A 26,054-nucleotide genomic window follows, 5' to 3' on the forward strand; every position below is an offset into this window, starting at 1 on the left:
ATCTCAAATTGTCTACAAGCCGCTGAAACTTTTCTTTCTTTTTTTTCTCCCCTTCTCCATTAATTTTTTGCTGAATGCAGAGTTGCATCAGTAGTTCTTTTGTTCTGATTTTTTCGGAAATTTGTAAATGGTATACTCCGTCGACTAACTAACAGGTCGACAAATTGATGGACTAGTAAATATATATGCTTTTCCCTGTATACAATTTCTTATGAACCAGAACCATAGAATTTTGTTCAGGATCAACAATGAACAAGGCTATTCCATATATATAATTAACCACACATCGTACGTTTGTTCTTGGTTTGTTGCTTTATTATACTAAGGTGTATGAATGGAGCGAGACTGTCATGTTTAGTCATCCTTGTCAGCGTCCGCATCGTAGTAACCAAAAGGAAGAGGGACTGACTTGAAAGCGCAGTACTGGCCTACATTGTTCAAGTGCTCGTTCTCTAACCTGATTAAATTGAACACGTTAACCTCTCAAGCATAAGCTACTTAAAGGATGCAACGACTGGAGACAAAAACTGCAAAAAGTCTCAATGTTGAATTTCATGAGAAAAATTACATGAAGAAGCTCCAAATGCCACGACGAATGACCTCTAGGAAGGCAAATGATGGTTGTTATTGTCATTTTATGAATGGTACGCAGTTTAAATTCCAACACACATAAACATACTGGGAATTAATGGTAGAAACTGTAACACAAAACCCCATCGCTCTCGGATTCCGTCACTTAAACCTTACCATGGCTGGAAAGTATACGGTATTGTGTGAAACTAGAAGCCTATCTCTCAAATGCTTGTTCTTTGATGTTTTTCGCAGAAGGCCCTTGTCTATTACGATGTCCCGATACGTATTCATTGTCGTTGCAACAGCGGGGCTAATCAAAGCTACCACCATCCAGGAGTTCTTTCCCTTTTGCATTTCATAAACAGTTCGTATAATAACTGCAACGATTGTCGATAAGTACTTTAAACCATTGCAAATGTACTTCACATCCTTCTCATCACAGAATTGACGAGGCAAGACAAGATATGCTATCTGCAAGTGCATCCTTCCACACAGAAGACATGATCTTCTGGAGACTATACGAAAATTATAAGCTAGAAAACAAGTGAAACTATCTATCTCCATATCCATTTTCAACGTGAATAAGAGTAACAAACGCATTTGAACGTAGACTCTGGCACTTACAAAAATTACAAGAAGTAAGCCCAAAGGAGCCAATTTAGTCAGAGTCTTGTATTTTTAAGTACTCAAGTCCAAGTGTAAGTTTGCCAGGAAACCACCCAAGAAAGTACTGCAAGACCAGTGCTAAGGAGGAAAACTTCGCAGTAACTGTGCTCAGTTCCTTTCTTGAAGCCAAATATAAAGGCATAGTTGACACGATAACGCCTCCAGAAGTATACATCTGCAGCATACATGAGCATATGTAGAGTGATGTATCCGAATAAACTGCAAGAAAACCCACTTGCATATTTAGAGAAAAGACGAGTCAAATGAATAGGATAACTTTTCATCGTTGAATACCAGAGGGTTAGCGGTTACCTGTAAAGTGGAAAAATGTTTTCCATGTACTCTGCACCCTCCTCCCTATCCAGTAGTTTTCGAGCTTCCACTCTTGTGTGGATGGTGTGGATTGATACACTTGTCACTTGATAAGCATAAGAGTGAGTTAATATTGTTAGAATCTGTTAAGTAATAAGGTTGTAGAGATTAGCCGCACAAATCACCTTTATACTGGTGAATCGTTGTTGTATCTTACCAATCAAGAAATATAGAATTTAATAGTGGTAAAGATCAGTTCAGTTACAATAATGGTGAAAGATTTAATACCTACAAGTCTTTTCCTCAATTTTCACCAGGAGTTCTTGGCTCACCGCCATCTTCATATCTTAATTCACCACCACCTGATTTTCCTACACATCAAATTGCTCACAGAAGGATCATTTTGATGCTGATTGTTATCCCATACAAAATGTTCAGTCTTCAGTTTCAATCCCTGAATCATGTCAACGCACATTGGATCAACAATTCAAACAAGTTTGTCCAGTCATCCTGCAAAAACATGAAACACCTTTACAGAGCAATTCTGATGTTGAAATTCAAACGGATTATGATTGCAAGTCTGGTTCTCTCTCTGACTTCATTGTTTCAAAAGAAGAAATGTTTTAGATGATGCCAAAGACCAAGTTTTTGAATGTATTGACAAGGTGCAGAATCTCAGTTGATTTCAGTGGGTCTACAACCGTTTATTTCAAGTGACATTTCTGGTTCTTAACTCTGACAACAAGATGGAAATTAGAGTTCCTGCTCAAAACTGTTGCAAATGAATTCAGAGGATTTTATGTATTTCAGTTATGCAATGGCGGAAGTATATTTCATATTCAGTTAGGCTACCATATGAGAATGTGTGATACGAGTGGGGGCACCTGGTCTACGTTGATTTGGGTACTACGGTACACACGATATAGTGGTAAAATACAAACTCCAAATGCTAGGAAGATTTTCTTATTGCAGAGTCTTTTGTGCAGCAGTGACCTGATACTCCACTCTCCAATTGCAAGGACGACTACCCTCCCGGTGCTTGGTTCTCGCCGATGCTCCTCATTTACTTGCGATCCAGATGTCAAGCCGCCAACAGGCTCGTTTCTGCACATTTGGCAGGAAATTTTAATTTGTAAGAATTAATTAGATGATTATGGTGATCATCAATCAAGGCTTCACAACTACCACTCTTAATGAAGTGTTAGTCCCAAAGAAAACCACCTAATTGAGATGCTTCCATGTATTATACAAATATATATGCACATATAACACAAAATGATCACATATCTGCACTTACCTAAATTGTCAGCTTTACTTGACTTATTACTTGTCAGGTGTACCGCAGAATTGTTATGTCTCTTTGAATTAGAGCCGTATGGCTCTGGATTCTTGACTTTTATATCAGTGCATCTGTCCTGGCCTTGGAGAGTGGTTCATCAAAAGAATGCCGTTTGTTCGTCATATATACAATGCCTCCAAGCAGATTAGTTCTGCCATATCCCCAGGTGAGCTTTATAGAAAATTTCAGTACCCTTGGTTGGACTGAAAGAATTATTTTGCAGAGCTATTCCAGAGACGAAGAGTTATGCTGTGTTTATGTTCCCCCGAACCATCTTTACATTGGTGATGTGTTCCTGGTCAACACCAAGGATGTTGTCAGACCAAATTTATTGGTACGGGTCGTACTGGTGAGTAAGCTTATGTATTTTACTTCAACTAGAAATAGAACGGCAGGGATGAATAGACTTGAGCCCTTAGCTTGAATAATTGAATTTATCTACCACATCCTAAACCTGAAAATGAAAGATTAAACTAGAGAAGGAAAAGAGTTGTTTTTATCTCCATGAAGTTGTATTTATCATCGATGTGGTATCTTATCTGTTCAAGTATGTTTACAAGTAACTCGATTATGTAATGTCCAGTGTTGACTACTAAGTATGGTTACGCCGGTAAAATTAGACCGTGCATTTGACAAAAAAACGTTGAGTGCATTTGTAGGGCAAGTATTTTTGCGAATTCGAGTGTTATTTCTTGAATCATCGGATGCGTGTCTTATATTGATTTTTGTAATGTTGAAATGTTTATGGATGCAATATTTCTTCAAAATTCAAAACAATTACTTACTTGAAAAATCATAAGAATCTGAAAGAAGTATGAAAAATCGACTTGCTGTTGCTGATGATTAAGTTGGTGGTGATCTGTAGTCCAGGAACTCATATATGTGATGATGAGGATGAGCCTGATGTTGACGACGCATCACTGCCTTGATCGTGCCTGACCATAGAACCGATCTGGGTGTGATTTATTCCAGAGATGATGCTTTCACTTCAAATTTTTTTTTTTTTCTTCCATTTCTGTCATCTGTTGTGATTCTTGATTATGGGATGATTATTATCAGATGCATCATAGAACCGAGCTGGATGTGGGTCAAAAACATAACTGGCTTCGTCCAAATCATGCATATTTTCCATCATAGGTTTGTCCCATACTAGATTAACCCCTGTTTTCTTCATTGTCACATAATAATCAGGATGCAAACTCGCAAAAGAGTCTTCAAAAATTATATCAACTTTATCCCCGCCTTGCAAATTGAGCTTATCGTTAGATAATTGTCCCTGCCATAGATAATCGTCTTCATATATTAGCTCCTCCCAATCTGTTACGCCTATGTAGGCCCGTAACATAGTACGCTTGGTATTATTTATAACAGTAACGTCAAGAGGAAGATGACGATCAATTCTATTGCCTGAGCGGTAAATGCACAATACAGTCAGCCCTTCAAAATTACGACCATCACTCGGAGGAATATTAAAACTGACTTTATTGCCATCATTGACAAACTCTAGCCAATCGGGAATATAATTCCCATGGAGAGATATACCACCAAGTCCGCAAGAAGTCCATCCCTGTATATACAAAAATGCAAGTGTCATGTAAATATATATACACGTACATGTGTGTTTGCATGTGCATGCGCACGATAGGAAGGCATTTAAAACTTAGGAGAGAGAGAGAGAGAGATACCTGTAGAATGTTCTTCCGCAAATCAGCTGTGAGATTGGGACACATTTGCATACTAATCCATGTCATGAAGTTTAATGACTTATCCAAGCCTGGTACCTCAATGAGTTTGGTTGAATTACTTACTTTCAGTTCTCTCATATTTGACATTTTTGAAAAATTGGGCATCGTTTCCAATGCAGGGCAATTAAACGCATACAGAAATTTCAAATTTGTCGGTAAATCAAGGATTGTATGAAGATATTTGCATCCACTTAACCTCAATGTTTCAAGCTTTGAAAGACCACTCAGGCTGGGTAGGGTATGAAAATTATTCCATTCAAGATCCAAATGTTGTAAAGAAATTAGACTCCCAAGATCCCTTAGGTTTGGATCATCAGCTAATTCGCAAAATGAGAGATCTAATTCTCTTAAAGAGTTTAAGCCGTGTAATGAAGAGGGCAAATGAATACTTTTCACACCATGTAGGGATAAACGAGTGAGATTCTTCAATCTTTCTATGGAAGGTGGTACTTGTCTTATTGATGTTAAATTTGCTTCAAGTATTCTCAATGATGTCATCCCCCCTAAATCCTCATGCAGTTCTCTGAAATTTGAACAGTTATTAAGATAAAGAGTTTCAACAGATGTCGACTTATAGAAATCCCTTGGAAGCGAGATAAGCACTTTGCATCCTTGAAGGTTCACCAAAGAAAGTCTTTTAAGATGACCAATGGAGGGGTGAATCTCAGACAGACTGACACAATGTTCCAATATCAACTCTTCAAGATTTGGGACTTGTGAAAAGTCTGGTGATTGAGTTAAGAAATGGGAACACTTGAGATGAATAATTTTTAACTTCTGAAGCAACTGTTATAGAAAACAAAAGAAAAATTGAAATAAATATTCAAAAGGAAGATCTCAAACCAAAGAAAAAAAAAAAAAAAAAAAAAAAAGAGGAAAAAAATGAAGGAAATCCAAAAACAAATAAAAACTGAACATCATAATGTGTAATTGATTGTACGTACCTTGGAACCCTTCCAAACTTGTACCAATTGGCTATACTGCATCTCTAAAACAACTAGTCTTGGTTGATTAAAAAAGTCATCTGGTATGGACTCTAAAGGGAATCTATGCCAGCACAACCATACTAACTCTTTGGGAAGATGTTTGTATTCTCCATTGAGCTTTACGTTGTTGAGCTGAAGCAATCTCAGTTTCTTCATATTGGCAAATGCTTCTGTACTGAAGCTCGACATGTCATACGAAAAAGAATTATCTAGAGCAAGTCCTTCAACTTCTTCAGTTCCCTGTTAACAAAAGTTTATACCAGTAAGAAACGGATTGTTTGAAATATATTTACGTGTATTATTATTCATTAGGCAAAATCACGTATGTTGAATATATACAAGTATTGTTGGCTAATTGAGCTTTCCTTGTGCAACCGCATATATTTACACATGAATGTTGCTTAATGTATAATAGACATACGTGTGTTACATATATACTTTTCTTGTACGACGCATTAATACAAAATTTTATTGGGAATGTACTTACAAATTCATTTTCCAATATTGCGGTGACCTCTTGAGGATTCCACAACCTACTCCATTTTTCAGGGTGACCAGGGGATTTTTCAGAAATAATTACTTTGGCCATTTCTTGAAGCAAATCATGCATATTCAACTCGTTGTCTTCAATAGTTACAAGGCATCGTTCACGAAGGACATTGATTCCTATTGTAGGAAAAAAATCACATCCATCGAATACTTTTGCGACATAGTCTTTGTTCCATCCAATAAAAAAACAAGCTATGTCAAGGAAGATAGCTTTTTGTGTATCATCTAGCCCGTCAAAACTTATTCTTAATGGTTTTACTATTTTTTCATAAGGAGTTTTTTCCAATTTCTCCAATTGATCTTTCCACTCTGGTATGGTTCTTTTATTTAAAAAAGAACCTAAAACTTCAAGGGCTAGTGGCAAACCTCCACAGTAAGAAACAACCTTTTGTGAGAGTTCAAGATATCCTTCATTCGGATAACTATTTCCAAATGCATGCCAACTAAGGAGCTCCAGAGCTTCTCCCTTATTCAATTTCTGAGCCGGATATGTCTTATCCACTTGCTTTAGCAAATGTTCATCTCGTGTCGTTATGATAATTCTACTTCCTGGACCAAACCAATCATGATTTCCAGCTATTGCATTTAGTTGTTCCACTTCATCTATGTTGTCAATGATGACAAGTACCCTTCTATGTTGAAAATGTTGTTTTATCAGACTGATACCTCCATCAACACTGCTTATTTGAGACTTCTTTTTCTTTTTCAAGATGTCAAAAATAAGTTTTTCTTGCAAGTGAACCATACCATGTTTATTTCCAGTGTCACTAACGTCGGCAAGGAAACTTTTGAATTCAAACTTATGACAAACATGGTTATAAATGGCTTTGGTAGCTGTTGTTTTACCTAGTCCACCCATCCCCCAAATTCCAACCATGACAACGTCATTTGATCCACCACTTAAAAGATGCCTGATAATATCTTGAATGCGAGAACTAATTCCAACTTGGTGCTTGGCCACATGTAATTTGTTTGCGCTTGGAAGCCATTCTATAATCTTATCAACAATTTCTCTAATAAGTTTTGCTTCGCGCCTGAAAAATGAATTGGTAAGGACTAGCTAGACTCAATGAAAGTTCAACAGCAGCTATTAGTAAATAAACATTTTTTTTCCCTTCATATATATATATATATATATATATATATATATATATGTAGATACACATATATGACTTAAGTCTAAAGTAGGAAAATAGATTGCACTATTCATGTTTTTTATGGAATGGACCCTCAATTTCAATGTAATTACATTTGCACCATTGTTTCCTTCCCTTCCCCTAGCACTGTGAACTGTGTTTGTTGCACTAGACAATTTCAGACCGAACTAGTTTCAATGACTAAACTGAATTGGCTTAGCATGAACCAAGTAATATAAGAATAATAAAGCATTTGGTGTAATGTCAGACTAAGTCACGGACAAACTTATTTTTAAACCTTTTATACTTTTTTGTTACTTTCTAATCATTTTATTAATATTTTATTCTTTTTAACCAAAGATATTTTCACTTCATTCAACACAGCTCCCACCAACCCATCGAAATCCCATTTCAAGAGAGTTCCAGAAGAACTCAAACCCTTCCAGGCTTCACCAAGCCCATTAAAATCTCATTTCCATTATAATCCGTTCCAGATATTTTCAATTTGTACGACTTAATCCTAGGGAGTTTCAGATGAACTGCATCTCTCCACTTACTCCCTATAAGCCTCACCGATTCCCCCCCAAAAAAATCTCTTTAAATCTCCTTTTTTTTTATGTCCATCAATGGCCTATAAGCTCTGAAAATTCAAACCTTTTCATTTCTTTCTTCCTCACAAGCCTGGCCACCTCATCAGAATCCTAAATTCATTCTATAATAATTTCGGATTAGAAATTTAACCCAGAAGAATTTCGGACTAAAAATTCACTCTTTGCTCTCTCTCACCTTTCTGCAAATGAAAAAAAGAAAAACTAGCCCCGCCACCATTTCGCAGCCATAGCTGCGATTCAAACCGTAGGTTCTCCAAACTACTCGCTCTTACCCGGCTAATATGTGATTTTGTGACCAACTTGAATAAAAGAAAGAAAATCATTCACTAATTAAACTCCAATTACGGTTTGGGTTTTATATATGATATTCACGTAATCATGCTAATTAATTTTAGCTTTTGTAAAATGATAATTAAAGCATGTTAATTATATGAGAGATCAATAAGTCATTCTCTAATAGTTTTCAAATCTTGAAAAGCAGCTGAATGATTACCCATTGTCAGTGATTTGAAGATGGTGGCCAGCCAAATCTGCAGCTTCGGTAAGAGCCTTTCTCCACTGCTTTACCCTTTCTTGTTTAAATTCACGTTTCTTGTCATCTTTTTCTTCACCGATGCCCTCTTCGTGCTTCTGGAATGCTTCGGCTAGATCTCCGTTCTGCTTCCTGACATGCGAAGGATCAAGGTGATAGAATATTGGCAAAACATGTCGCCCCAGTTTGGATCTGCACTCCATGATCTTCACCAGCTCATCAAGACACCAAGTTGAATCTGCGTACCTCTTTGAGAAGATAATGATAGAGATTCTCGACTCTTCAATTGCCCGGGACAGTTCCGGTTTTATTACCTCCCCTCTTTTTAGATCGTTCTGATCGATATAAGCCTGATATCCCCTGTCTGTTAATGCCGCGTGGAGGTGGTCCGTGAAGCCATTGCGCGTGTCTACACCGCTAAAGCTCAAGAACACGTCGTAATTCCAAAGTTTTGCCTTGAAGGAGGATGAAGAGGAGGTTTCGTGGGCTGTCATGTTGGTATCCACCGTTTATGGTACTGCAGTGGTTCAGATCACGATTGAAAAAAAATGGCAGTGGTTGTGTGTGTGTGTGTTCGCATGTGGAATCAAGACACTGCCGAAAGAGAGAGAGAGAGAGAGAGAGAGGTGTCTGGCCTTCTATTTCCATACTTTCTTCATGCTTTTTATTTGTATGATCATGGATAAGACATGTTAACATTTTATATTTTTATTATTTTTTATTTTATTATTTTTATAAAAAATTAATATAAAATATTGATGTACCTTAACTTTAATCACATATCTGTAATCACATATAATAGGAGAGCATGAAAAAAAGTATGAAAATGAGAAGATCACACAATCTGCCTCCTAAAGAGAGTAAAAAAGGAACGAAAGGACCACGAAAAGACAGAGGCTATTCAAAAGATTCTTAATTTGGCCATAATTACAACTATTCAACTATTAATAATACATTAGATTGAAATTTGAAAGAACAAGGGACATTAAATGACTCATATGTTTTCAAATTTCAAAGCGTTATTGACGGTTGAAAGGACAAGGGAGCTAACAGTGTCTTTTTATGTGACTGGGACTTGGAGTACTGCCTGGAAATTGCATGCAATGACTGACTTGGCTCTAGGGGAAGAGAAAAGAAACTATGATATGATTATATATGTCGGTAACGACCTCAAATATATTGGAGTCAATTAACTAATGCAATGACTGACTTGGCGGTAATGGGGAACAGGAAAGCACTTTACAAAACTGATAAGCACTTTACTCAGAGCACTTTAGAAACCGCTTCTGTTTGTCACTGTTATCCAACTTTTTTGGTGCTGAACTTCAATGATTCTGTACTGTTTGAGATCTAGTTTTTTTTCTATGTGGGTCCTCTGTTACAAATTAGATCACCCAAATAAAACATCTAACAAAAATTAGTTATAATTTTTCATACGCTGCATGTGAATAATGAATATAAAAATTAGCAAGTAAAACGAATAGATCATGTTGTAACAGAAAAATTAGTTAATCTATCTACCACATAGATTGTTTGTACAATAATGTATGAGAAAGAATATGGTCATTCACAGTAAAAAAAGATATCATGCATATGATTCGTTTTAACAAAAATCTATGTATACGTGTGTACTTATCTCTTAAAAAAATTTACTACAAACACATAATATTTATTTCACAACACTACATGCATATAACTACTATCAAGGACAAGTAGTATTTCTATATTTTTTGTTAAACTGTAACTTAAATGATGATTCAATTACAATATTCTATCTGTAAAACACTCTCAAGCCACCTGATTTTGCCCCATGTGTTGGGGGGCGCAATTTTCCCCAGAAGAGGGATCATGGTTTCCACGGGTTCCTCGTTATTAATAGAAGGATAAATGACAATTGGAGTCCTTCGATTTGAATCACTGAGTAGAACTACCAACTAAATAATTTTGAAAACATCATGCTTTTCAATCATTTGTCATTGTTTTTACCTAAATTTGGAATTCGGAGACAGTGAGTGATGTTGTAATTATGATTATGAAATCATGTTGTAATTATGCATGAAGAGTCGATGAACAGATTGATTGAGTTAGGGATCTGGGTTTTGGGTTTGCCCTTCAATATCAGGACGATCTGGAGAAATTTGAGTTTTAGGGTTCTAGGGATTTGAGTGAACTGAAATTGATTTGGATGAATAATTTTAGCTTTCGATTGGCGGTGGAGCAAGAATGAAGCGGTGGAGGAGGAACAAATGAAGCTCTGAGAAACTTTAGATTCGATTCGCAATGACGAATGAAGCGGTCGAGGAGGTATGAATGAAACTGATAAAATATGGATCACGGAACGGTGTGGAAGATTAAATTAACCCAGGCAAAAAAGAAATTATGCAAACCAAGCAGGGCCAAATCTGCCATTTCAATGTTTGTGAACAGTACTCTCTCACATATGGTCAGTGTTTTTTCTGCTAGCAAATATAAATTTCAACTCTTGGCAATGTCTCGGTCAACTTGCTTGGTTTAATGCTGTGGTGGATGAGTTTCTTCCCTGTATTTGGGTTCGGTTTGAAGGTGGGGTGTCTGTTTTGGATGCTATGTTGCTCGATTATATTTGTAATTTACATGAACTGGTACCTCACTGATGGGATTGTGACAGACACCAAGCTACGTTTGCTTGGTGAAGCTGCCAATATGTGCCTCAAATGGTGGAAGAAAATCCCACTGAACATCAGCAAGACCCGCCAGCATTACTACCAGTATATCGGGCTGAAGAGAGTCCGAAAAACGTGGTGGAGGAAGCTTGTGTTTTTGTGGGTGGTTGGGTGGACAATTGTGAGCCTCTGGATCTTCCCGTTCATCAGCTCACAGGCCAGTGAGAAGAAGAAGGTGACTCTTGAAAGGATGTGTGATGAGAGGGCGAGGATGTTGGAGGATCAATTTAATGTCAGCATGAATCATATTCAGGCCATGTCGATGCTGATCTCGACATTCCACGACGGAAAGTACCCTTCGGCCATTGATCAGGTAAAGATATCATCTGTCAAAGTTGAGCAATTTTAGGATGGTATATATGTATTTTTATTAGGATGGTAAATATGTTGGAATTGGTGTTTGTCAGTGGTGCTTTTGATGTAAAGAAATGCTGAAGTAGATTTTTAAAGTGTGATTTTTCATGAAATCTCTATCACAATTTAATATCAATTTTTATTTTAACATTATGAAATATTGTGTAAAAAATATGAGTTGGCAGAGTCTATGAAAAATCTCACTTTTGAGAATATCTCTTTAGTAGAGCATTTTTTCTCACCACTATTAACTTTGGTGAATAGTCACCACCTATTTCTAAGTCTACCACTAGTCTTTTTTTTAAGGAACGCTTTGGATACGGTCCCTAACTATCAATGTTTATTTATTGAAACCTTGTCTGTTTTTAGTTTTTTATCGAATTCCCTGACATTCATGTAACAATGTAAGTTACTATAGTTTTTAAATTAAAAATTAAAAATTGAAATTTGTATTTGTTTATATTAATGAGATTTTAAATAAAATCCATAATTTATGGGATTAAAAATAATAAAATATAAATTATACTCTCTATTATATTGTGTGTGTATATATAAACATACATACATATATATATATATAGGTATATTCATCAAAATTAACAAACAACAAAAAAAATTATTGTAATAAAATATGGGTACATTCTTCAAAACCACAGGAACAAAAAAGATATTGGGCTTAATAACATTTGCAAATTTCTTCGATTAAACTTGACATTGATACATTCTCAAATCAATGGAAAAAAATGTGCCTATATAAGTTTAAAAATTGATTAAAATTTTTGAATGGATTTTATATTGAAAAATTGAGTACATTTTATATTTAAAAAGGTACATTTTACATATAACAAATTTGTATATTTAAGAATGGGTACATTTAAGATTAAAAAATTAAAAATTATTTGAATAGGTACATTTCATATTAAAAAATTGAGAATCTTTTTATAAAAAAACTAACGGGTACAAACTTATTCTATTTTTTTTTTTGACATGTTTGAATTGAAAATTAATTAGGAGTTTAATAGAGGTGTGAGTATTAAAACCCTAAATCAATTACTGATTTTTATTTTAAAAAATTATGTAATAAACATGAAAATTCATTATCACATTAATGCTAGGGACTTCAATTAAAATTTAAAAATTAATAAGGTCTTAGTCAATAAACATTAGTAATTAGGAACCGGATACTAATTTTTTCTTTTTTAAAATATAGTTAACAATCTCTTAAAACTTAATGAGGAAAGAAAAAATAATTTAATATTAAAAAAAGTTGTGAGTCCTTTCTTCTACCCCAAGTCAAAATTTGTGCGTCCCTTCTTCTGCAGGCCGCTTTCTGCACTTCAATTTATACTGAATTGTTGTGTATAAACAGGATTGTCTAATAACAACAAGCCAAATTAAGATTCGAGGGCGACATCCGGCAACATATTTCACCAAAATTAACCCACTAGACAAAAATATGATTTCGCAACGCATTATACAGCAACATCAAGAAAGCTTCTTCTTTTTTCAAAATTTTCCAGTACCATTGTTGGCACAAATAGAAACACAGGTAGCAGAATCATGAACTCAACATATCCGATTCGACTGCACTTCAATATATATATATATATATATATATATGTCGAGAGAGGGCCGGGTCTGACTCTCTCAGTCAGCAGCCAGAGAGAGGACGGGGGAAGAAGAAAGAGAGGCTGGAGAGAAGGGGTTGGACGGCGGCAAGGAGGTGAGGTGGTTGAGGTGGCTGCCGCCGGCGAGTCGTGATTGAGTTCGGCTACCGTGATATTTTACTTCCTTGTATTAATTTTAATTATATATATATATATATATTTTAAATTAATAAAGTGTTTTTAACTATAGTTTTAAAAAGGACACGTGGCAGGCTTATAGGAGGGTGTTGAGCAAAAATGTTCCCTCTCCTTAGCATTGGTGTTTTATGTCACTCGGATTGATATTTATTGAGGGTACTTAATGAGTACCTAGTACCTACCTATCTGTGTGTCTGTTAATTAGTACTGTTTTGCTAGTTGATGCATTTTGTTCATGTGGGGCTTTGCTTGAAAGCGTTAAATTGGAAGAAGTTTGCAGCGGTTTCTCAACCGGTGTTAATTTGATATGTTTAGCTTACTTTAGTTTCAGAAATTCAGATCTGAGCTTTCTGTAGCTATGATGCTAGTTATCTAGTTGATAGAACATCCTAACTTTCGGAACCTGCAGAAAACTTTTGCGCGGTACATTGAAGGAACTGCTTTCGAGAGACCCCTCACAAGCGGCGTGGCATATGCTGTAAGGGTGCTCCGCTCGGAAAAAGAAGAATTTGAGAAGCAGCAGGGCTGGACTATCAAGAGAATGGATACCCTCGAACAAAGCCTGGTTCATAAGAATGACTATGCCCCAGAAGCCTTGGAACCTTTCCCAGTTCAGGAAGAATATGCTCCTGTTATATTTGCACAGGATACCATTAAACATGTCATCTCTTTTGATATGCTGTCCGGGAAGGTATTTCCTTATCTAGTTTATTTCGTCAACTTGTTACGATTCATTTATCAACTATACCGGTAGATCCAATCGAATTCTATTATCTTAATTAAGCAGCTCGTTAATTAGTAGTTATCTAGGATCTTTTACTTTTACTTAGCAGTCCTGATGTATCCAAAATTTAGATGATGGTACCTTTATATTTGAAATTTAGAAAGCTCTTAACATTGTCTCATGCTATCTAGAAAATTTTGGTTTCCTGATTTGCAATCCTCACTAGTGAAGTTTCGTTCATGTGCGTTTCAACAGGAAGATCGACAAAACGTGTTGCGTGCAAGAGAATCAGGAAAGGGGGTTCTAACTGCTCCTTTTCGGCTGCTTAAAACAAAGAGACTTGGAGTAATACTGACGTTTGCCGTCTACAAAAGCTATCTGCCCTCAAATGCAACTCCAAATGAAAGAATTCAAGCGACTGTTGGGTATGCTTTCTTTGAATGAGAACATGTTATTAAAAGAATAATACAAGTTTTCCGCCGATAAAAAGCATGTCCACATTCCTTTTTGGTGTCGTCAAGGCCTTGAAGGGATGTCAGCAGACAGAATTGCTTTGCTGGACTCGTAATATTCAGAGTGGTTATACTTTAGAGAAGTTTTTTTAATCCTGTTGTTTCTGCCAACCAGGTATCTCGGTGGAGTCTTTCATATTGAGTCACTAGTGGAGAAGTTACTTCAACAACTCGCTAGCAAGCAAACCATCCTTGTGAACGTGTATGACACAACCAATCAGTCGCATCCAATCAGGATGTATGGTTCAAATGTGTCGGATGATGGATTGCAGCACATCAGCTCCTTAAGTTTTGGAGATCCCTTAAGGAACCATGAGATGCGGTGCAGGTAACCACTAAGTCTTGTGCCTTATACTTTTAGGCTTGAGCTTCTATGTTATATAGGCCTCTCCATGGTCTTTGGTAATGGGACTAGACTAGGAAATGTTAAAGTTTGTCTTACTTATTGTTATCACACTGTTTCTGAGGGACCTAGGCATCTAGAAATTCTTGTAGAACTGTATTCAGAAGCTGAGATTCTTCGTTCTGCAGGTTCAAACATAAGCCACCATGGCCGTGGTTGGCCATTACGACTAACATTAGGATCCTCACAATTGCATTGCTTGTTGGCTACATTTTCTATGCAACTGTAAACAGGATTGCCAACGTGGAGAATGATTTCCATAACATGACGGAGCTCGAGAAACAGGCCAAGGCAGCTGAGATGATGGAGCTCAAGAAACAGGCCGAGGCAGCTGATATTGCCTATTTTCAGGTACTTTCTGACTTTAGTTAATGCAGGGAAATTTTGTTGGGAATTGAACTATGCTTGTGCCTAATCAGATCTTAATCCTCTGCAGTTTCTTGCAACTGTATTTCACGGGATCAGAACCCAAGTGAATCATGTCCTAGGTGAGTTCGCAAGACTGGTGCTGTTATTTGGTTAAAATCATGTACCTGCATTGCTGAAGATTTTAGAGCAAAACTACAGCCAAAAGAAAGCTTGCTGAACTTTGACAATTCCGTTCCTTTTCAGGAAAGTCACAAATGCTAATGGACAAAAACCTGGATGATACTCAACTAGATTATATCCAAACTGCCCAGAGTTGTGGAAGACGTGTACTCTCACTTGCAAAAGGATTCCCGGAATCACTTGCAATTGGACTCCTGGACCCGAAGCTTGAGGCAGTGCGTTTTTATCTGCGACCTATTCTGGATGATGTTCTGTCCTGCTTTAAGACGGAGTATCATGAAAAAGTAGAGGTAAATAACGTTTCCACCCCCGCCACTTCCCCAGAACAAAACACATCTTGCACTGTTTTACGTGTGGTTCTCTGCTATAAGTTTTCATTGTCCATTAACTGAACTTTTGAAATTTGCATGACCAAATTTTTGGGAAGAGCAGTGGGCGGTATACATCTCAGATCAGGTTCCTGATATGCTTATTGGTGATCCCAGAAGGTTTCGGAATGTTATCACCAATCTCATGTGGAATTCAATCAAAGTAAGTGTCTAGTGGGTTCTCAACTATTTGTTAAAGAGAGTAAAATGATGAGAGTGGATAAATTTACCCCTGGATATCTGTATGTATTCATATATGTATATGAGGCTTTGTTAAATACGGGAATTTAAATCCATTTAAGCCACTGCGTTCTGTATAAATGGCAATGACACTGTTTATTTTATTTACAGTTAACAGAGGAAGGACACATCTTTGTCACGGTTCATCTTGTCGAGGAGCTGATCGGCTCAATAGATGTTGAGACTGAATCATCACCGAAGAACACTTTGAGTGGTTTCCCCGTTGCAGATAGACGCCGCAGTTGGGGAGGATATAGATGTTTTGGTCAAAATGGATCTGCGAGCCGTTTTTCATTGTCACCTGACCTCATCCATATTATTGTATCTGTTGAGGACACAGGAGTTGGAATCCTCCCTCTAGAAGCCCAACATCTTGTTTTCTCACCTTCTACGGATTTGGGACATATAGATAGAGGAATTAAAACGAGGATACGGATAAGCCAGCGTTCGGTTAGCCTCATGAAAGGGGAAATCGGGTTTGTTAGCATTCCGAAGATTGGTTCCACATGTACATTTACTGCTGTTTTCACCAATGCCAGCTCCAGTTCAAATGAGTTAACGATCCAGCAAATCAGCAGCCAGTCAAATGCTGCATCCTCAGAATTTAATGGCATGACAGCATTAGTAGTGGACCAAAGACCTGTTAGGGCCAAGATGTCAAGATACCATATACAACGGCTTGGAATTCGTGTTGTAGTAGTTTCTGATTTGTATGAGGGTTTATCTAGCATAAACTGTGGGAGTACAACTATCAATATGGTCCTTGTTGAACAGGAAGTCTGGGATAAAGATTCAGGAACTTCAGCTCTCTTTGTCCGTAATTTAAGGAAAATTGTTGGACAGGTTCCTCCGAACCTGTTCATTCTTACCAACTCTATTACCTCATGCAGAATAAGCTCTGCAACTTCAGGTGTCCCTACCCCAACGGTCATCATGAAGCCTCTCATGGCAAGCATGCTCGCTGCCTCACTGCAAAGAGCCATGGGAGCTGGTAAGGCAAATCTCCGGAACGGGGAGCTCCCAAGTTTGTCTCTCTGCGACCTTCTGTTATGCAGAAGAATTCTTATTATTGATGATGATAATGTGAATCTCAGAGTAGCTGCCGATGCTTTGGAAAAGCATGGGGCATTGGTGGAATGTGCAGACAATGGTAAAAGGGCAATCTTATTGCTTAAGCCGCCCCACCATTTTGATGCCTGCTTCATGCATATCCAGATGCCAGAGATGGATGGGTGAGTGATGCTTTAGTTTTGAACTTTGGAAAGCTTTCGGTTTTGAAAACCTTGCTGAAATGTAAGAAAAGATCTAAAAATAATATTTAATGCGCGAGGTTTCTTAGCAAGTTCAGTTTTTGCAAGTCATCTTATATAGAAGGTAGCCGTGTGTAGTTAATTCATAAAATCTCTCTTTCGGTTGTATACTTGGCCCTTTTTGGTAATTTGGATCCGTTTTAGCTATCCTGGATAAATTTGGTCACTACATTTATAAGTTTCATTTCTTCCCACAGGTTTGAAGCTACAAGGAGAATACGTGACACGGAATGCAATATCAGCAACAGTATTCAACATGGCGAACTTAATGTGGAGGATTATGAAGGTATTCAAGCATGGCATGTACCCATTCTGGCCATGACTGCTGATGTAATTGAGTCTACCCATGAAGAATGCACAAAGTGCGGAATGGATGGATATGTTTCAAAACCATTCGAAACTGACCAGCTTTATCGCGAAGTTTCCCGTTTGTTCCTATCTACAAGACTACAAGTTTATAGAGGTGTGGGGAATGGGGAGAGGACTGGGATTGGATTGGCAGTTTCAGAAGGATGTTAGAAGGTTTAGAAGATGGGCAGGTTTCCATTTGAGATTGGTATGTGTTCATTGTTTTAATTTTGTTACTATCAATGGGGGACTATATCTAATGCATCAATCAATCTCATTTGAATCTATTGTTTCTCAGCACGTGATCCATTATCCTTGTGGATACGATGTTGGTTTCTACTCATGCATCCCGATTTCAAAACTCACTATTCTCCTCTAATTTTGAACTCTCCCCTTTCCCCTAATAATAGTAATTTCAAAAAAAAAAAAAAAAAAAAAATCTGTTGTTATTGTTTGTGAGTTTGTAATTGCAAAGTTCACACACTTTGAATATGACTGCTATTTGCACTAAATCAAACCAAATCATAGGCACATAAAGGATAGATTCAATGAGCACAAGCTATGAAGTTTAAACTAAATTTTAAGTTCGTTTAAAATTGTTTTCATCACTTAGTACTACGATCTAGTGGTATTCCTCTTTATGTGTAAATGAGAGGTCTTAGGTTCGATTCTCGTTAAAGGCAGATTTGAATCATATTATTATGAATAACCTAGTGTGAGGCTTAGCTCACTCCTCCACTCCCTTAATGTATATAACATCGTTCGTTTCAAATCGTTCCACACTTCACCTAAATTTTCCGGCATGCTGATTGTATCACTTTGCTTTTACTGGACTTTTACTGAATGCATATATTTCTCGTTAACTTTTGATTAAGGCTGCTCGACTTGCGTCAAAATGTCGGCCATATTATTGATGCTATGTCGACATCATAGAGCAAATATGGACAGTGAACGAAATTTACGTTAAGAGACAAGGAAGTAGGTTATTAGGTTGCAAATGAAGGGGGTAAAGTGATACTTTCTTGATAATTCAGGGGGAATTTTTACTATTAAGCCTTGACCAAACTCTAAACCTTAATTAAGCCTCAATTATACATATATACATATATATATATATATATATTATATATACCTCTCACTTTCTTACTTTCTTTCTTGTTTTCAATTGCTATGTGCAGAGTATGATTTTTTTAACCATACCCACATGCCCGAAGATAAGCTACAAGATGGACTAATTGCTCCTGGATTTGATGAAGCCTCTTGATTGAGCAGATACCAATCCAATGTATACAGAAAAATTTCACCCCAAGTCCATCTTCTCATCTTCTCTCCAGACTGAGAAGTTATGAACATCTCCACAAGAAATGTGGGCCCCACACCAAACCCTACAACAAAACCTTAGAACAACTCAAGTCCAGCAGTAACCCTAGCAGCACTAGCGCTGATAGTTCAGCAGAGTGCAAGTATGTGGTTTGGATATCTTACAGTGGCTTAGGGACAGGAGCGGAGCCAAGGTGGGGGCAATGGGATTCCTTGACCCCAATAACTTTGTGCCAACAGCCTCAAACAAGAAGAAGAAGGAGCTTGTGATATTGATAGTATGGTTGCTGTCAGTGCTGTTAGTACTGCCAGAATGCATTATGCTGCTTGTCAGATGCTGTTGCTAACTAGAGAGTATGGGTGTGTTGCTTTATATGTCATTTTTTATTCCTTGAGTTGAGTCAGTGGTGTCATTGTTTACTCCTAGGGTCCATCATTTTGTAATGTTATTGCTTATTCCTTGGGTCTTTGTAAGCATGCGTGCTGCATGCTGATAACAAAAGCATGGGTGCGCTCATCTCCATAAATAGCTCTTACTCCCTTGTAATCCGCATGACATTTCTCGGTAATACAAAGAAGATATCATTCAAAATCAACAGAGCTGCTGCTCCATTTGTTAGCCATCACTCCATCAGCGTCTCTTCTCCCCTTGCTAAATCTTCCCACCACCGTAAATCTACTGCTTGACAGCCTCCAGATCGTCAGACCTGCGTTTTTGGCCTGCCCCCTGTCTAGGGCGTCGAATTGGTTGGCACTCCGTCGTCGTCGCGTGGGGATTTGGATTCTTTGGACTCCTCGATGGGTTGAAGTTGGTTCCAGATTCGCACGTGCCATTCCAAGAGGTGGGCACGGGTCTAAATCCGGTGTCATCGAAGCTCTTGCTCTCAGGCCAGACGTCGGTGTCCAGTACTCCGATGATGACGTCACCGGCCGAGGGTAAATTTCTGACCCCATCATTGTAAATTTCTGGCTCCGCCACTGCTTGGGGAACAAGATACTGACCAAGTCCTCCGCCTTCCTCTATGCCCTGCTCACTAACAGAGTCCTTCTTGTCGACCCTTGAACGGACATGGCTGACCTCTTCTGTGAGTCCTTCCCTGAAAACTCATGGCTGTTGCCTAATGACTTCCCTGTTAAAGATCGATTTGATGCATTTGATCAGAAATCTCCTCATTGCTACGGGAACATTTTGAAATCAGAGAATAACAAGATCGCGAACGCTTCACCATCATTTTTGTATCTTCATCTGGCTCGTGATTATGAGGATCAAGATAAGCTCTTTTTGTACGATGAAGAACAAAGTCTGATCGAGAAAGTTCCTTGGCTGATTATGAGAACAGATAACTACTTTGTTCCCTCGCTTTTCTTGATGCCCTCTTTTGAGCAAGAACTCGAAAAGCTCTTCCCCAAAAAGGAAACTGTTTTCCACCCCTTGGGTAGGTATCTTTTCCACCCTTCAAATCGTGTGTGGGGGATGATCACAAGGTACTACCAAGCTTACTTAGCAAGGGCAGATGAGATGATTGGGATTCAAGTTCGAACTTTCGAGCCGGGGCCTAGTCCCTTTCCGCATGTGATGAACCAAATTTATGCGTGTGTTTTCAAGCTGCTGTTATTGTCCCTAACCCATTGTTCATATTTCGATTGGGGCCTCACGTAATTAGTTCCATTATCGGTAGACTTTAGTTTTTGTTAAATATTTGGCGTAAACTTACTTTTCTTGGTCACATAAGAAAGTTCAACTTGTATTAAATAATAACTAGCATATGAGCTGTTTTTGAAACAGAAGGAGAGGGGAAGAGGGTGATAGAAAATGTGGGAGTGAGAAGGTTTTTTTTTTTTAAAATTTTTTAATTTATAAATTAGAGATATGTTAAGATTACAATTAAACGAGACTTTGAAAAAAAAAAACAAAATTTGGTTGTGTGAAATTATATTTCTAACCCATATTTCTTATTCATGTTCTGTTTTAATTAGATGATTAAATTGGTAATTTCTTAGGATTTTGATTGATAACTAATATTTTATTAATTATATTGAATAAATAATAATAATAAATTTCAACCAAAACAACCCCCGTATCCGGCTGCCACGTTTGGACTGTTGAAGACGAACGAAAACGAAACCCGCTCATTTCTACGACCTTAACCACCAACCCGAAACAATTACAGAGACTCTTCCCACTTCCCAGAATTCCAGTCCACCTCCCTCTCTCTCCCCCTCCCCCCCTCTCTCTCTCTCTCTCTCTCTGCGTATCTGCACTCATTTAATGAAAAATAAACCTTGAGAGATAACCATGGCATGCTCGAATCCAATCGGGATATCATAATTTATGAATGGATCTGAGAGAATCCAACAGCAGGAGGCGACTTTCACCGCAACCGAACCCCGCAGGTCGTAACAAACTTGTCTCGGCCGCTCGGGTCGCCCCGTCGAAATCCAGGCTGATTAGTCCGATGAATTTGACCAAGATATTGGCTGCTCTTTTGGTCTCTCTCCCAGTTCTCGTCACCCTCTCTCTCGTTCTTCGAAACCCGTCTCCCGATCGCATCAAACGCTTTGCTGACGCCAGAATTATCGAAAGACTCGTAAAAAATGACACATCATCGTCGTCCAGCTCAGGTAACATATTCAAGATTCGATACTGTTCAAACAGCCTTACTTTTTGTTTGGTTACCGAGAAAAACGCAGGGAAGTACAACAATGAATTTCATACGTTGAATTTGCAATTTTGGCTTTTCTGCATGCATGATTGGTAATTTGGTTCTGGTGTGGAATTGGACTACGCTCAAAATTTGATCTTTCTAATTATTTGGGTCTGATTTTACAGAAGATGGTTTCTCAGATCATACCCACATGCCCAAAGACAAGCTACAAGATGGACTAATTGCTCCTGGATTTCATAAAGCCTCTTGCTTGAGCAGATATCAATCCAATTTATACAGAAAAATTTCACCCCAAAAACCATCTTCTCATCTTCTCTCCAAACTGAGAAGTTATGAAGATCTTCACAAGAAGTGTGGACCCCACACCAAATCCTACAACAAAACCCTAGAACAGCTAAAGTCCAGTAGCCCTAGCACTGGCGTTGACAGTTCAGAAGAGTGCAAGTATGTGGTTTGGATATCGTACAGTGGCTTGGGGAACAAGATACTGACCATATCTTCTGCTTTCCTCTATGCCCTGCTCACAAACAGAGTCCTTCTTGTTGACCCCGGAAAGGACATGGCCGACCTCTTCTGCGAGCCCTTCCCTGAAAACTCATGGCTGTTGCCTGATGACTTCCCTGTTAAAGACCGATTTGATGCATTTGATCAGAAATCTCCTCATTGCTACGGGAATATTTTGAAATCGGAGAATAACAAGATCGCAAACACTTCGCCATCATTTTTGTATCTTCATCTGGCCCATGATTATGATGAACAAGATAAGCTCTTTTTCTGCGATGATGAACAAAGTCTGATCGAGAAAGTTCCTTGGCTGATTATGAGAACAGATAACTACTTCGTTCCATCGCTTTTCTTGATGCCCTCTTTTGAGCAAGAACTCGAAAGGCTTTTCCCGGAAAAGGAAACTGTTTTCCACCACTTGGGTAGGTATCTTTTCCACCCTTCAAATCATGTATGGGGGCTGATCACAAGGTACTACCAAGCTTACTTGGCAAAGGCAGATGAGAGGATTGGGATTCAAGTTCGAACTTTCGAGGCAGGGCCTAGCCCGCTTAGGCATGTGATGAACCAAATCTATGCATGTGCTTTCAGGGAGAAGCTGCTGCCTCAGGTGGAAAGGAAGAAACCAATCGTCACATCTTCAGCAGGGATGCTGAAACTGAAGTCGGTTTTAATTACTTCTTTGACCTCAGGGTATTCTGAGGATGTGAGGAACATGTACTGGGAACATCCGACTGTGAATGGGGACACAATCGGGGTTTTCCAGCCAAGTCACGAAGGGCATCAGCAGACGGATAAGAATCTGCACGACCAGAAAGCTTGGGCTGAAATGTACCTGCTGAGTTTGTGTGATGTGCTGGTCACAAGTGCATGGTCGACTTTTGGGTACGTGGCTCAAGGTCTTGGAGGTCTTAAACCGTGGATTTTGTACAAGCCGGAGAATCAGAAGACGCCAGATCCGCCTTGCGGTCAAGTTATGTCGATGGAGCCGTGCTTCCATGCTCCACCGTTTTATGACTGCAAGGCGAAGAAAGGAGTAGATACGGGCGCACTTGTGCCTCATGTGAGGCATTGTGAGGATATGAGCTGGGGACTCAAGCTAGTTGATAGTCACGAATCTCATGATCAGTTGTAGTTTTTTTCTTAAATGTAATGCGAGATAGTAATTTATTTGTGCACGATTGTTGATATGGTCAATTTTTTCCCTTCCAAGTTCCTTTCTTTTGAAAAAAATATCAAAGAAAATGCTCGGCGAATCTGTGAGTGCGTATCAAACTATAGTGTAGATAGTACAACTTGAAGAAAATTACTAACCCAATCGCAAGCATGATCATACTAACGTCATAAATTGGCAAATTTATAGCTCCTATTTGGACATGGTTTTCAATGGTCCCCAACTTTATTAAACTTCCGCGTATTGAAAATCGATCAATGTCATTGCATTCCAAGCTAAAAGGCTGCTCAGTATTTTTCCGTTCGGCATCACAACAGAGTTCTTTTACTAGCACTTCTAACTAAAGGAAAGTTACCATAAACATGTTTCTCGATCATATAACTAAACTGGAATTCTTCATTCGCCTTGATTGAAAAATATATCAATATTATTAAACAAAGATGCTCACAGAGAGAGAGAGAGAGAGAGAGAGAGAGAGAGAGAGAGTAAGCATTCATCACTCGTTAAACATAACGCCCACAACATCAAAGCAGCAATAACTAGAAAACTCATACATATGGCCAAAGCTGCAGATCTGCTCCATCAGAAAATCAAAGGTCTTTACTTAATTCTTTCTGCCTTCGCACAAGATAATGTGGTAACCATGCCTGTACAAGTATCCAAACAAGAACAAAATATGAGCCAACCGTGTCGCTGAACTCGGCACATGTATAATATCTCAGTTCAAACACTATGGCATCTTAAAGCATCTAATCCAAAAGCAAAATGAAGGATAGGGCAAGGTTCATACCGACAATGGAACACTAGATCGACAGTCGAACGGCAATAAAGGGACACTAAAACGTGTTTCGTTGCATGTTTAGTGCCGATGAGTGTGAAGGTTTCATTTTTGTTTTAAGAACTGCGAACAGTTCTATTTGTGCATATTTTCCAATACTATGACATCTTAGATATTTTGATAAATATGAAATGAGTGATAAGAAGTGCAGCCAACCTCAATCAACAAGCAATCTGATGTGACCTAAAAAATGGGTTTATCGGCTATAATCAATGTATTCCAATCCAATCCAATCCAATCCAGCCTAATCCAGGACTAATCTAACCAATCGGCCAAAAGGGGTAGCACATAAAAAACATAAAGATTGAAACTTTGAAAACACATACGTTGATTTGAAAGGCGCACTGGTTGCCCCAATTGGAGTAGCGAAAGCAACATCCTGAAAAGGGCCTGCCATCTTCCCGCGAGGGAACCACCCAAGATCCCCGCCTTTCTTCCCCGACGGGCACTCGGAGTACTCCGCCGCTAGCTTCGCGAACTCCGGCGGAGGGACTTTGTCGCCGTTTTCGAGCCAGCCGTCCTGCAGCTTCTTGTAGGCTTCGTTGATTTTGCCTTGCTTTTCACAAAGTATGTGCCTTGCCTTCACATAAGTGCAGGTGCCGAGCCCGTCCGCGCCCTTCCCGGATTTACCTTTTCCTTTGGCGCCACCGTCTTCGCTGCCGCCCGCCGCCTTTCCCTTCCCCTTTCCTCCTCCCTTCGCGTCCTTCCCCATCTCTTTGACAAATTTAACCTGAAAATTACCGTTTAACCAAAATTAACATACAAATTAACAAAACCCATAAATATATTTACCGAATTAAATCTTAATTCTCACCGATTGGAGGTCGGAGTGTTCTTCTGGGCTTTGGGTTTCAGTTCAACTGCGACTGAGGATATATACTCTCCCTTGGTGCCAAATCGACGGCCTGGACTTTGGAGATTATTGGAGGCTAAAGAATGAGAAGTGATCAATTGAAATTTACCCTCCAGGTTGGGACATATTAACAATTTGGCCCTATTAGTTTGGACCTGTAGGTTCAAAATATAATGGGCCTTTATTTTGTTCGTTTTATTGTAGTGGGCCTCAGAGTATTTGGAATAGACAGATGCCTTTGTTAGAAGAGAGCAATTTACCAAGGGGGGAAAGCTTTCATCTTTCCATATCAGCTGATTAATCGAATCATTCAATATCGATTGAAAATTTACTTTTTATTAAGATGTCGGTTCAATTTGGTATCATAGATACTTATATAATACTAATGTCTTTCAATGAAAAAATTATATTAATGTTTTTCAGTCGAAAAATTAAGTTACATATAACTTGTGATGTGACATTTATCGGTTAAAAGAACTTTGGAAGGACACTTTGCTCGTTGTTTCAAACCAATCGTTGTGGTCATCTAAACCCTAAACCATGTAAACAGAAAGTGATCCTTGAGATATGCTCGCGGAAAAAGGAGTCAAAAAGATTGCTCCATGATATACCTTCCTTAACCATGTGGAAGAACATCTTGCTTTTGTCACTTCTTTTTATATAAATATTTTTAATAAATATTTGATTTGTGCATATATATGAGTTTTGTTATATAGTGTTAAGTTTAATATCAAATACTGAGATTAAAGCATTAAAAACACGTTATTTTTATTGATTACCATTGATATCAAATCTAACGATGAATTAACCGTACATTTCATCTTTTTTTTATCACTTTCACTGTTTCCGCGGGGCAGATGGATGAAAGATAAAGATGATTCTTCACATTACACTTTCACTGTGACTACTTATAATTCCAAACTTAAAACCTACAT

The 26,054-nt window shown here is 38.2% G+C and overlaps 4 protein-coding genes and 1 pseudogene across 4 annotated transcripts; 3 read left to right on the forward strand and 2 right to left on the reverse strand.

Annotated features, from left to right (window-relative positions):
• Positions 1-610: 610 nt before the first annotated feature.
• LOC137732270 (disease resistance protein RPV1-like) lies at positions 611-8,966 on the reverse strand. The gene is made up of 9 exons (XM_068471577.1): positions 8,411-8,966; positions 6,109-7,204; positions 5,580-5,861; positions 4,576-5,421; positions 3,676-4,457; positions 2,849-3,185; positions 1,840-2,655; positions 1,552-1,657; positions 611-1,458 (listed from the first exon to the last, which is right to left on the reverse strand). Exons 1-5 carry the CDS (start codon positions 8,941-8,943, stop codon positions 3,909-3,911), a joined length of 3,306 nt encoding a protein of 1,101 aa, XP_068327678.1. The 5' UTR covers positions 8,944-8,966; the 3' UTR covers positions 611-1,458; positions 1,552-1,657; positions 1,840-2,655; positions 2,849-3,185; positions 3,676-3,908.
• Positions 8,967-10,975: 2,009 nt separating this feature from the next.
• LOC137731762 (histidine kinase 3-like) lies at positions 10,976-17,966 on the forward strand. The gene is made up of 10 exons (XM_068470969.1): positions 10,976-11,464; positions 13,720-14,001; positions 14,290-14,459; positions 14,662-14,874; positions 15,078-15,300; positions 15,386-15,437; positions 15,562-15,788; positions 15,931-16,029; positions 16,218-17,338; positions 17,614-17,966. The coding sequence occupies exons 1-10, from the start codon at positions 10,976-10,978 to the stop codon at positions 17,933-17,935; spliced, it is 3,198 nt and encodes a 1,065-aa protein (XP_068327070.1). The 3' UTR covers positions 17,936-17,966.
• A 1,002-nt stretch (positions 17,967-18,968) lies between these two features.
• LOC137731335 (galactoside 2-alpha-L-fucosyltransferase-like) lies at positions 18,969-20,748 on the forward strand (annotated as a pseudogene).
• Positions 20,749-21,383: 635 nt separating this feature from the next.
• On the forward strand, positions 21,384-23,389 carry LOC137732541 (galactoside 2-alpha-L-fucosyltransferase-like). Its single transcript, XM_068471862.1, has 2 exons — positions 21,384-21,706; positions 21,915-23,389. Exons 1-2 carry the CDS (start codon positions 21,421-21,423, stop codon positions 23,387-23,389), a joined length of 1,761 nt encoding a protein of 586 aa, XP_068327963.1. The 5' UTR covers positions 21,384-21,420.
• A 448-nt stretch (positions 23,390-23,837) lies between these two features.
• Positions 23,838-25,201, reverse strand: LOC137731671 (uncharacterized). The gene is made up of 3 exons (XM_068470852.1): positions 25,081-25,201; positions 24,593-24,996; positions 23,838-24,075 (listed from the first exon to the last, which is right to left on the reverse strand). Exons 2-3 carry the CDS (start codon positions 24,976-24,978, stop codon positions 24,033-24,035), a joined length of 429 nt encoding a protein of 142 aa, XP_068326953.1. The 5' UTR covers positions 24,979-24,996; positions 25,081-25,201; the 3' UTR covers positions 23,838-24,032.
• Between the last annotated feature and the right edge of the window lie 853 nt (positions 25,202-26,054).

Source organism: Pyrus communis, chromosome 4 (assembly GCF_963583255.1).
Source record: "Pyrus communis chromosome 4, drPyrComm1.1, whole genome shotgun sequence".
NCBI lineage: Eukaryota > Viridiplantae > Streptophyta > Magnoliopsida > Rosales > Rosaceae > Pyrus > Pyrus communis.